At 38.6% G+C, this 13,236-nt stretch overlaps 2 protein-coding genes across 3 annotated transcripts in view; one reads left to right on the top strand and one right to left on the bottom strand.

Annotated features, from left to right (window-relative positions):
* Window positions 1–13,236, top strand: part of Chml (CHM like Rab escort protein) — a 55,572-nt gene that overhangs the window by 21,570 nt on the left and 20,766 nt on the right. The gene's annotated exons all lie outside the window — the stretch shown is intronic.
* Window positions 1–13,236, bottom strand: part of Wdr64 (WD repeat domain 64) — a 107,006-nt gene that overhangs the window by 91,732 nt on the left and 2,038 nt on the right. The window contains exon 2 of the mRNA XM_090340197.1: window positions 8,884–9,014. Coding sequence (XP_090196323.1) covers window positions 8,884–9,014 — 131 coding nt within the window. The remainder of the gene's footprint in view (window positions 1–8,883; window positions 9,015–13,236) is intronic.

Raw genomic sequence — 13,236 nt, 5'->3', positions numbered from 1 at the left:
TTCCCTATCCAATTTCAAATAACCAAATACAAATAAATCCAATATATCAGATAACAAAGTGAGATACTGTAACAATATGAGATAACTAAGGGACAGCAAAAGAGATGAGAGATAACATAGTACATTAAGGATAACAATCATTCATTATATGGCTTTTGTTTCAATATCCTAGAGGTCTTTTCAATTAGCTTCATACTATATGGCCTTATGTATCAAGGTTTTACTCTATTGCAGATCTCTGTTAGTAGAGCCCAAGGTTTCTACTGATTATGACAAATGAGGGGAACCATTGAGCCTAAGTTCCTTTGAGTCTGGCTTACTTCACTTAATATGATTTTTTCTAAGACTTTCCATTTCCTAACAAGTGGGGCTATGTTGTTTATGACAGCAGCATAGAATTCCATTGTGTACAAATACCACAACTTGTTGATCCTCTCATCAACTGAGGGACATCTAGGTTGGTTCCATATCTTTGCTATGGTGAATAATGCTGCAATGAACATTGTTGTGCTAGTGGATTTAGTATGCCCTAGTTTCTGGATGGTTGGGTAAATGCCAAGTAGTGGAATTGCTGGGTCATAGGGGAGTTCTATGTTTAGCCTTTTGAGGCACTGCCATATTGCTTTCCATAGTGGTTGAACGAGTTTGCACTCCCACCAACAGTGTAGTAGTGATCCCTCCTGGCCACATCACCTCCAGCATCTGTTATTATTCATTTTCCTGATCCTGGCCATTCTAACTGGAGTGAGGTGGAATCTTAGAGTTGTTTTGATTTGCATTTCTTTTATGACCAGAGATGTTGAGCATTTCTTCATGTGTCTATAGGCCATTTTTGTTTCTTCTTCAGAGAAGACTCTCTTTAAGTCTTTGGCCCATTTTTTAATGGGATGTTTGTTACTTTGGGGATTAGTTTTGGAGTGATTCAATTTTTTGAGCTGCTGATATATTTTTAGATATGAGAGGCTATGAAACTCTTATCTCCAATAAACTATTCAGGAATAGTCAAAAGTAGCACTGTGATTCAAGTGGTAAAGTGCTAGCCATGGATACAAAGAGGCTCAGGGATAGCACCTAGGCCTTGAGTTCATACCCCAGGACTGAGGGGGAAAAATAAATAAACACACTTAATGAACTTTTTATCCTTCCAGAAAATATAGTTCGTAGTTCATTTGAACCCATATCATAGATAACAAACCTCAGGGTTTAACAGCTTATTGTCTTGAAAATTGAGAAAAAGTCATTTTATTACTGCAATTACTTCAGACATCATTCACTAATAAATCATCCAGTGAAGAGGCACATACTGATCTCCGTCTTCTTAGTTCATAACATAGCCTTACAGCAATATCAAGCCCCCTATAGTCACATCGTCCAGTGTTTGAGTTCAGAATCTGCAACTAATTGATATTCAGAGTGAACAGCTTACATCTCAATTTTCTACCACTAACACAGAAGGATAAACTTTCTGAGCCATGTTTTTAAATAAGGTTGAAATGACATCTGTATACAATATTTTTCATTCTGCCTGGCACATAGAAATTATTATTTTAAAATAAATGGCTATTGTTGTCATTAGCCTAGACTGAGAAGTCTATTGATATATAGGAAAAAACATAAGCTATATAAAGATAATCACTAATGAAAATAAAGCTTCCTCTAAGGGTAGTACTGAAAACTACCAGTTTACTTGTGGATTGAACTGGTTTCTTTAATAAGAAAGATTTGTTCAGTGGGGTTGTCACCAGAGAAAGGAAGTGGATAAGGAGCCGCCACATAAGAGAGAAGTGGAAATCCTCAATTCAACTTCCTAATTCCTGTGCAAATTATAGGAAAAACATTATTACTCCACAATAAAGGCAATTTATCCAGTACCTTATCAAGGATTTAATTAGCCAAACAGAATAAAGCAGTGAAAAACAGAAAGGGAGGGTGAGTAAACCTTTCGGCCTATAGGAGATGGGAACAGAGAGGCTTTGATATGGCTGTCCGTGTTCCAGATACATTTTTACCTTCCGAAGTAAGGAATTCCAGCTCAAGGCTCCACATAGGCGTATGGTCACCTAGCAACAGTCATCAATCATTCTGTTAAATTCTTGTTTGTGCTATTACTGGTAGTCAGAGAAAATAAGTGTTTAGTCTTATTCAAAACCTGGTTGTGAGGGACTAAAATACATCTATTGTTACCAATGTCTTGCCACCTCTTCTTCACCCTCCATAGCTGTCTTTGAGTCACCTCCAGAGCATCTTACAAACCATGCTGGCTTTGTGTACATTCTTTCTCCATTCCTTTCAAAGGGGGACACACAGTTCCCTTTCTGATGCTCATCCCTCCACCTCTTCTCCTCACCTTTCGCTTCCTCAGTTTATCTCCTTTTGCTTTCCCCAGCATCTTCAATGTTTCTCCTTCTGACTTTTTAGCATTTAAAAACATTCAATGTTCTCCCATCATATAAACCAAACAACAAAGTCTTCCTAGGTTAATAACACAGATAACAATCCCCAGGCCTCCTTTTATTCTTTTCCAGCTCCCTTCTCTGGTGTCAAGCTCCTTTATGCTGATGCTAAAGTTTGGATTCCTCCCAAAACCACACTTTGGTTTCAGTTATCCATAATTATGAGCAGACTTTGTGTTTTTGCCTGCTTATACCTTCCCTTCTTTATCACAGTCTATCTATTGTCCAAATAAGAGATCATCAACCTGCCCATTTAACCGAACACCTCTTTATTAGCTGACAAATTACATGGATTAGAAATTCAGGGTAAAAAGGAGTTATTTGAGACACATTTGTAATCGAGTCTGTGGGGGAAGAATCTGACTCCAAGTTCATTCTAATTGGCAATCTGAGAACTGTTTGTTATCTAGTTGTAAGCTAAGGCTGCTGAGCTTCTAGAAATTTCTACTCAGTTCTAGTGTGTGGTGGGTCCACCTGTCAGCAGCAGCAGTAGAGACTCAGACTCTCTCCTCCCTCCCTGACTTATTTTTAAGACAGTACTTTGGCTTCACTGAGATAATCTAGGATGATCTCCTTACAGGAAGTTCCACTGATTAGTTCTTTAAATCTATCTGCAGAGTCCCTTCACAGCTTCATCTAGACTAGATTAAGAATTGATTATATAATCAGGGAGCAAGGTTCATGAGAAAAGAAAACACTTTTATCCCATGGATCACACTGTCTTTAATAAACACTACTCAGTACAATTTAAATTACACAACATTTTTATTGTATATGTTTAGCAGTCAATTTTTACTTGAGATAAGGGTGTGAAATAATAATTTTCAGGTGCTAATATGAACTGACAACAGAAATGATGATTCTGAACTATGAAGTTATAAATCCTAATGTTTTTCAGAACTGAAAAACTTTAAAAAATTAGGGCACCTAATTTTAAATAATGGACTACATATGCCTATATTATCTAACTTGTAATTTCTATATAATTATTGTGCAGATAATGACAATGTATCTGTTCAACTACCTGAGAACAGATATAGGAAGAATCCAGAAGCAATGTCTCATAGTAGGAAGTGTTGTACATGATAGGACGTAGAAATGGATTTAACTCCTGCTTCTATTGTCAACAGACATGGGACTTCAAGAATCTTACTATCTCTAAGTTTTGCCCATCTGAAAAATAGAGACAGCCAGTAAAGTTCCTCACCCTCTTCATTGCTGGGGATTAAAGGCAGACAGGGATGATTAGATTATTTAGCAATTTGGGAGACAGTACTTCAGGTACTCAGAGTACCAGGAAAGGAGCTTAATCAGTTAACATTTGAGAAGTTTAATATCAATGTTTCCAGAGACAGTACCAAAAACAGTAACCAGGCACTATCTTTGCTAGTTCTAAACTGTTCAGCCTGGTCAGGAATATCCACAAGAAACTCTTATTTCCATGCAGTTTACCATGTATGTGTCTTGTTCTTACAGCCATATGGACGTAGATTCCATTCTATAGGATGGGATATCTTCCTGAACATCCATCCTGTTTCCTACTTTTCCTTTTCTTTTTGGTGGTGATAGAACTTATATTTGAACTCAGGGCCTAGTACTTGCTTCTCTGCCACTCTTCAGCTGAGCTACACTTCCATCCCTGTTTTTCACTGGTTAATTTTTAGGATTAAGTCTCATTTCCCATGCTGGCTGTATCAGAGTTGAGGCTTACTATTTTCAGGCTTCCTATCATCTCTGAGATGACAGGCCCACATCAATACCTCTAGTTTCCCTTCTGTTGGTAGAGTCCTGGATTTTTCTAACTATTCTAAGCTAGAACCAAAATTTTCCTGCTATACGTCACCCTCAGAGCAGTTAAGAGGACAGGTATATGACACTTTGCCCAACCTTGTAGGTTTGAAAGGGATTTTTTGAGTTTTCCTGCCTGGGCGGACTCTTTTTGTTGCTTGAAATATTAGCTTCTTATTTAAAAGTTTCCTTAATATATACCATACATCCATAAGCGTGTTCTGAATATGAGCTACTTAAAGAAAAACAGTAAAGAAGAACTTTTAAACAGCAGTGTTCTAACATGCACCTGAAGAAGAATGTAATATTTTCAGTACTTTAGAAGTTCCTTTTGTGTGTATTCCTGACAAAGTCCTACTTCTTCCCACCCCTGGTAATAATAATAATGCGTTCAAACATTCCTTTTGTGTATGTATGCTAATACTGGAACTTAAACTCAGGCCCTCACAGTCTTGTTTGGAATTTTACTCAAAGTTGGAATTCTACCACTTGAGCTACTCCTCCAGTTCTGGCATTTTTGCTGGTTATTTGGAGGTGAGAGTCTCAAGAATTTGTCTGCCCAGCTGGCTTCAAATCTGAATCATCAGATCTCACTCTTCTGAGTAGATAGAACTAAAGATGTCACATACCAGGTCCTAGCTGAACTTTCTTAATCATTCCTTGTTTCTGTCAATTGTGTCATTGTATATGTGTGTCCCTAAGCAACATGTTACCTAAATTTGCCTGCATTTTGCAATTTATATAAATGGAATGTGTAATTTGCTTTTTTTCTTCCTTTTCTTTCTTTTTATTGTTGGGATAATGTAAAGAGGGGTTACAGTTACATTCATCAGGTAGTAGCTGCATTACTTCTTGCACAATGATACCCCTTCTCATGTTTTTGTTTGGGCTGGTTTTGAACCATAATCTGTCTTCAAAGTTTGTATTTTACTAGAGACACCTAGTTACCACTTTTACTTATTTCTGTTTGAATTTTTTATTTTTTATTATCTTCTTTTTTTTGTGGATCATAGGACTTGAACTCAGCCTGGGCACTGTCCCTGAGCTCTTCAGCTCAAGGCTACCGCCCCTACTCTTGAGCCAAGCCTCACTTCCCATTTTCTAGAGGTTAATTGGAGATAAGAGTCTCAGGAAGGTCCTTTTGTGCCCAGGCTGGCTTTGCACCTTGATCCTCAGATCTCAGCCTCCTGAGTAGCTAGGATTACAGGCATGAGACACTACACCCAGCTTTTATTATTATTTGTTAGTTGCACAAAGACGTTGCTATTTAACAAAGCAGTTTAACATACAATAGTTTTCTTTACACATAATTTTTCTTCATCATGAATTGAAAACATAGGTCTAGGTATTTTTTTCTGGTAATTTTTGCTTGAATTCTAAGATTCCAAAGGCAAACACAAAATCTTCAAGATCAAAGGCATGTAAAAGCTAGAAAGAGAATGTATAGCATTTTGTGCCACAATGCGATTGATATTTGAAATCTGATTTGTACCTTTGTGCCCAATTTTAAAATGAATGAAGCTGGTGCCCTTGCTTAACATATGTGAAGTCCTGGGTTCAACCCCATAACTATAAACAACAGCAACAGCAATGCCTCTAGTTCTTTTTGCTAAGACTGGGATTTTAAGTCAGAGCTTTGTGATTGTTAAGCTTGTTCATGACTGGCAGTATACTATTTGAAATAAGCCTTCAGTCTGCCTTTTTGCTCCCAAATTGGGAATATTCCCTCAGACTTTTCTGCCTAAATTGGATTTGAACCATGCTTCTCTAGGTCTCAGTTCAGCTAGGTGTATAACACGAGCCAATGACACCTGACTATGACTCTAATTCTTATAACCTGATAAGCTAATACTAGCTGGTAAATTATTTTTTAAAATTTGGTAATCCATATTGAAATAAAGTTAGTATTGATTTATTTGTAAAGATGATACATCTGAAGGCCAGAAAGGTTAAGTCACAAAGCTTGAACTAGAAATGTCTCTGAGGAACACTGACACAGATTGTCCGTGAAAAAAAATAACAGAACAATATAATCAAAGTATTCCCTAACTGTTTCCTCAAACCTCAGGTGACTCTTCATATATAAAGTATGTCATATATAAAGTATGTCAGAGGCTTGTTACAAGTTGTCCTATTAAACTTCATAAAATGTTTAAGTATCCAGGTTTGGGAATCACAACTATAATCCCAGTTACTGAAAAGGCAGAGATCTGGAGTATCATAGTTTGAGGCCAAAATGAACCAAAAATTAACAATACTCCATCTTAATTAATAAGGTAGGTATAATGCTCATACCTGTAATTGAAGCTATGTAAGAGGCATAGGTAGGAAGAACAAAATCTGATCTGGACCTGGAAGAAAATAGTTTAAGTTCCTACCTGAAAAATTACTGAAAGCAAAAAGGCCTGGGAGCCCAGTGCATTGATTTAAGCCCTTAATCCTAGCTACTTGCATGGCAGAGATAAATGCAAATGTAATAAATGTCCAGCTTCTGGAAGAAAGATGTTAGCAAGTTTCCATTTCAACCAAATGACCAAGTGCAGGTGAACACCTGTCATGCCCAAGAGTGTAGCCTAGTAGTAGAGTGCTTGCCTAGCATGAATGAAGCCCTGGCTTCGATACCTTAGTACCACATATACAAAAAAAAAAAGTCAGAAGTGGTGCTGTGGCTCAAGTGGCAGAGCACTAGCCTTGAGCAAAAAGTGTCCAAGGACAGTGCCCAGGACCTGAGTTCAAGTCCCAGGACAGTCACAAACAAACAAAATAAAAAGATCATAGCTCAGGAAGACTAGGCATAAAGTGAAAACAACCAAAGCAAAAAGAGGGGGCCCGAGGTCCAGAGTTTGGCCTAGTGGTAGAGTGCAAAGATCCAGGTTTGATTCCTCAGTACCACATACATAGAAAAAAGCTGGAAGTGGTGGTGATGCTGGGGCTCAAGTGGTAGAGCTCTAGCCTTGAGAAAGTCCAAGGATGGCGCCTCGGCCCTGAGTTCAAGCCCAAGACTGGCAAAAAAAGGGGGGGAGCTGGGGATGTGGCTCATGTGGTGAAATGTTTGCCTAGTAATCCAGGAAATCCTGAGTTGGAATCCCAGTACTAAAATATATAGGATTCCCAGGGATGAACAGGGGTGCTTGCAACAGGAATCAGTGTGGTTTTTTGTTTTTGTTTTTGTTTAGGGGAGGTGGGTCATAGGGCTTGAACTCCAGGCTTGGGCGTTTTCCCTGAGCGCTTCAGCTCAAGGCTAGCACTTTACCCCTTGAGCCACAACACCACTTGTGGTTTTCTGGTAGTTAAGTGGAGATAAGAATCTCCACTGAGCTGGCTTTGAACTGAAATCCTCACATTTCAGCCTCCTGAGTAGCTAGGATTACAGGCATGAGCCACTGGCATCTGGCTAGGAGTTATTGGTTGTATGAAATTATTAGAGTAGGAAAATCTCAGCTCCAAGACCAAAACTTGCTGTATGGCTTCAGATCAGACAGGAACCTTTCTGTTGAATTTTTCTCTTCCTTCTTATTGTGACAACACTGTCCAAAGTCTACCTTTTGGATGTCCGGAAGATTAAAGGAGACTCTTAAAAGGCTTAGAGAAAAAAGACTGGCGGTGAGATTATAGGTTTGTAACTAGAAAGGGCAAGAGAAAGATGAGTAGATGTCAGAGGAAATGAGGCTCAACTTCCTCATCTCAGCAACCAAAAAGAAAAGTCAGCTTTACTTTAGGATTGTATTTCATTCCAATCAGAGGTTGGAGTCCCAGTTACCACGGAATTCCACATAAACAGATTTGCCGCTGGTTTCCTTGTTGGTATTTGTGAGACATACTAGAATATTCCTTTCCTGCTAAGTGAATAAATCTCTTGTCTACAGTATCTGCTGTTTTTTGATATATATATATATTTATTTAATTTCTTTGTATAAGTGAATATAAAATTCTTTTGGTAGTACTGGATTTGAACTCATGGCTGCTTACTTTCTGGGTATGTGCTCTACCCCTTGAGCCTCTGTGTGGTAATTTCAAGTTAGTATTCTGTCAATCAAAAAAAACACCTTAAAGAGTGACAGAGGCCCCTTGGTTATCTCATACTGTTATAGTATCTCACTTTGTTATCTGATATATTGAATTTATTTGTATTTGGTTATTTGAAATTTGATAGGGAAGGGGAGTGTGGGGGGGAGGGAAATGGGTACCAAGACATGTGAAAGGGTATCAATGTACGTGAATTAATGCACCTTCTATCTGGCAAATATCATGTAACCCTTTTGCTAATTACAATAAAAATGCAAAAAAAAAAAAAAAGAATGACAGAGGCTATCAGCCAAAGCCTCCTCTTTTTCTTATGTAAGGATTTGGACACAGTGAAAATCTTGGCACTTGTAATATATAAAACAAAATAATCTTGGCAGTTGTTAATGGCAACAGTAGCTCTAATTGGCAGATTGTCCCACAAGTGTTTCAGAGTGACTAATGCATAGTATAATTCCAGCTGTCTGGCTAATCCACTTTATTTCATGCAGTGGTCTCAGCTAGCTGGTGATAGACATTAAAATGTGGACATACCCTCGTGGGTGTTATGTCCATGGGGATAGTGCTTTGTTTTAGTTGTATATCCTGAATGGAGACAAAGGACATCCAGGTTTCCTACCTCACACCAGTCTATGGATGCATTGGGCTTGTTGCAGAGTTTCCTATAAAAGCATTTCACATCTTGATTCTTCACTTCAGGACCAAAGAATTGCTGCACTGATTCAAAGAACTTGTCACAGTCGATTACATCTGTTGGAAACAATACAATCACATATGCAGAAAGTTCTCAAGACTGTTTACTATTCTAGTCTTTTCTATTTCCTGTACATACATTTCTGCACTGTAACCAGGGAAAACAAACTTCCTCTGAAGTTTTGTGGGGCTTTTTTGCTGTTTTGTTTTATGCCAGTCTGAGACATGAACTCTGGATCTGAGCATTGTTCCTAAGCCTCTTTTACTAAAGGTTAGCACCCTGCCTCTCTAGCCACAGCTCACTTCTGGCTTTTTTTTTTTTTTTTTGTACTTTTAGTGGATATAGTACCATGGACTTTTCTGCCTGGATTGACTTTGAGCTTCCTGAGTAGTTAGGATTACAGGCATGTGCCACTGGCGCCCAACATCTTTATCTGAATTTTAGAGAACTTGTCTTTTTTGCCAGTCCTGGGGCTGGAACTCAGGGCTTGAGCACTGTCCTTGGGATTTCTCAAGGCTAGAGCTCTATCACTTAAGCCTCAGCACCACTTCTAGCTTTTTTCTTTGTATGTGGTACTGAGGAATTGAATCTAGGTCTTTGTGCATGCTAGGCAAGCACTCTACCACTAGGCCAAATTCCTGGCCCCAGAGAACTTGTCTCTGAAAACTTAACTAGGCCTAATATTACTAGATGGAAGAAAATATTTTTTCTTTGATGTTCCATAACAATTCCAAAGCTTTTCTTTTAGAATTGTGCACAGGAATACAAAGATAATTAAATACATAGCTTGTTATGCAACTTTCACCAACTGGAATCTCTGGTAGGATTCGTCTTGTATAGAAGGTAGAGGTGTGCAGAAATTACTTACTGAGTGGTGCTTTCATGCTACATAAATAAACCCCACATATTATTTGAATCTTGATCCTCCCATATTTATGTATGCAATGAAATAAGACTATTGAAGGAATTTGATACATGGATTCCTCAAACTCTATAGAGTAAAAACTTGATTCTTTTATTTACCTAACCAAAATATATTGATCACTATGTGATAGAACTAAGCTGGACATTTAGAAAGGGGAAGCTAGATAAGTGGAATCTCTGCTATTAAGGAACTTTCATTCTAATAGGAAGATCAGAAGACAAGCAAGTAAGCAAGCAACTTACTGATTGTTGCAGACAAGGGTTGTTAGTGAGGAACTGAAGGAACTTTGTGGTAATTTCTAAAGTAAAAAGTAGCAATAGCTACCAAAGAACACAAGAGAGCTCCTACATACTAGAAATGCCCCTTAGTGCTGGAGGTATGAACATCAGTGTTTGAGTTCATGGAACAACATATTTAAGATTAATGTATTTCATGGGTTTGTGATAATGTGGGTGTGCCATACCTCAATGGCAATGTGAAAATAAAGTAACTAACAGGTCCTTTATGAGCCTAGCGGCTCAGGCCTGTAATCCTAGCCAATCAGGAGGCTGAGATCTGAAGATCGTTGTTCAAAGCTGGCCCAGGCACAAAAGTCCATGAGACTCTTATCTCCATTTAGCCACAAGAAAACTGGAAGTGGAACTGTGGCACAAAGTAGTAGAGCCTCAGGGACAGCTCTCAGGCCCAGAGTTCAAACCCTACAATTGACAAAAATAAATAAATAAAAAGGAAGGAAGAAAGGGAGGAGGGAGGAAGAGAGAGAGAAAGAGAGAGAGAGAGAAAAACAGACAGACAGACAGACAGACAGACAGACAGGAAGACAGACAGACAGAGTAAAGGGCTTCATAAAAGGAGGTATGAGGAAGGAATCAAGTGGAAAGCCATGACCAAGTCACAGGGTATTGGGGATGGAATGCACTTCTGTAAGGCATCTTTGAAGTAGAGAAAAAAGTTAACTTGGGACTTGATAAGCAGAAGCTAGTTATACAAGAAAATGAAACCATTGAAGTAGAAGCTGATAAATAGAAAGCCCTGAGGCATGAAAGAGCTTGGCTGATGTGAAAGTGTTTTAGAGTAGAGAGCACTGTGAGATTAGGGAATGGGCTGTGAGCTGAAACCAAAGAGGAAGGAGGGAACCAGGTTCTTGTTCTCAAAAGGATAGTAGATTACCATCGAATGCTCGTATAATGGAAATAATATGGTTGTCTTACATTTTGCATTATAAGTGCACTCTGCCTGCTAGGAGGAGGCAAACAGGAAGGCAGTGAAATCAATTAGGGGTAGGAGAGTAGGACTAGGGTGGAAGGATGTTGCTGCAATAGGAAAGACTTCAGATAGTGGAGATTTGGGCAACACCAAAGGCCATTGTGCATGCTGTATATTTTCATCCTTTTACTCTTGAAAGAGTCCTCAGTTAGACAGTAAATGATGTAGGTACCCTAGAGGTGTCTATGGATATTTTTATATATAATTGGGAGAATCCGTGAAGTAAATGGATATGAGAGTAGAAGTGGCAAGTGAAGGAAAATCAAGAATGTGCAACTATGGCTTTCAAACAGGAAAATGGAGAGCTCTTGTGTCTCAACCTATCTTCTTCCTCTTCTCCCTTGCCAAACACATCACACACACACACACACACACACACACACACACACCCCAGAAAATATTCAGCCAAAAAGTTCAAGGTTGAAAGCCTTGATCTAGAATGAGATTCCGGTTTTTCACTTAAACACTTCGCAGTTGTTGGTAGGGACTGTGCCCTGCAGGGAAAGAAAAGATCTCATTTGGGTTATATTAAATTTGAGATTCCTATGAGTATTCAAATAACTACTTTGTTCTCTAAAATTCCTACCAGCTGGCAAAAGATTTATGCTTGACTGTGTCACTGGAGGATGATGAGATTTCCCAGCCTAGGATGCTCTAAATTCTAAGTCATTGGGAAGATTTAAGAGGAGTATTACTGGGGCCAGTTCCTACAGGCTACCATCATTCTGAGGTAGACAGTGTTCCAATAAAATGTTCTCAAGCTGGGTGTGGTGGTGCATAATCATAACCCCAGCTCTGGGAAGGTGGTGGCTGAAGAGTCTTGAATTCAAGGACAATCTGAGTAGAGGGAGAACTCTGTCTCAAAACCAAAAATCTCTCTGCTGCTTAGCTCCTTACCTATAGTAAAAAGTAGACTCTACTTCCCAATATTCCTTAATGAACATCAGTTTATCTCATACAGCATTAATAGCTTAAGATAAGTTTCAATTATATTTTTAATCTCTGCAATCATCCAGACCAGTCCTGTAGTCATGGAGAAATCAGTTTTCTGCAAAATCTGTCACCTATTTTTTAAAAATCTAATCTTACTTAGTTTTAGTTTTTCTCTAAGAAATCTAGCCTTACTCGTGTGTTTAGCACACATTTAAGGAATGTCTTATGACACCAGGCAAAACCTTGTTTGCCTTCTTCAGTCAATGGTCAGGGAGAAGGAATAGCATCAAACCCATAACCCTCAGATGTCAGCATGCTAATCATAGCTGATAACTCCCTTAAGACAGCAAACAGTTCATGAACAGTGCTGAAGATGTCATTGCTTAAGGTCTATTTGGCAGTCTTTGCAAAGAGATGCATTTAATTTGGGTCTTGAGACATAACAGGGGATTTACAAGAGCAAAACAAAAAAGGAAAGTACTCTATGGGGAGAATGATATATGTCAAAATCAAACTCATAAACAGAGGATACTTAAAATTGCTGAAAAGTTTCTGAAAGAGTAGATTGAATGTGCCAGGAATTCAGGCAGGAAATGTAGGTTGAGACATGATTGTGAATGTTCATTTAGAATATATGAGTTTTAGAGGTGAACCTATATGCCAAGAACATAACAGATTTATCTTTTAAAGAAAAAAATCTGCAGAAATATAGAATAGGAAATAAGTCTTGGCAGGAAGTTATATTAGGAGACTACTGTAATTACCCAAGAAGGATATCCTGACACAATCAATATTATACCTAGACATCTAGCTTAGGAGACTAAGTAGATAGTGTTTCTGCCAGAAGACAGAATTAGAATAGAGGAGACATATTTTAGGAAAGGTGGAGGCATCAGAATCACTAGGGAGACACAAGAGAGTGCGTGGAAGTGTCTCATGCCAGTACCTCTAGCTACTCAGGAGGGTGAGAAGGAGGATCTCAATTCCAGTCCAGCCTGATCAAAATGCTGATGAGACTTGGATCACAATACAGTGAAGGGACCACATGGGCTGCAAAAGAATAAACAGTTGGTTGAACTTGGCAACCCTTAGCTTATGGAGCACGTTGGTAAGTCTTTTCAGTGATGAGGAAGCAGGACTGGAGAAGGTTAACA

Source organism: Megascapheus bottae, chromosome 10, assembly GCF_031878675.1.
Source record: "Megascapheus bottae isolate mThoBot1 chromosome 10, mThoBot2.hap1, whole genome shotgun sequence".
NCBI classification, from domain to species: domain Eukaryota; kingdom Metazoa; phylum Chordata; class Mammalia; order Rodentia; family Geomyidae; genus Megascapheus; species Megascapheus bottae.
The sequence above is the reverse complement of the archived record's forward strand: the minus strand, read 5'-3'. Positions and strand labels throughout refer to the sequence as shown.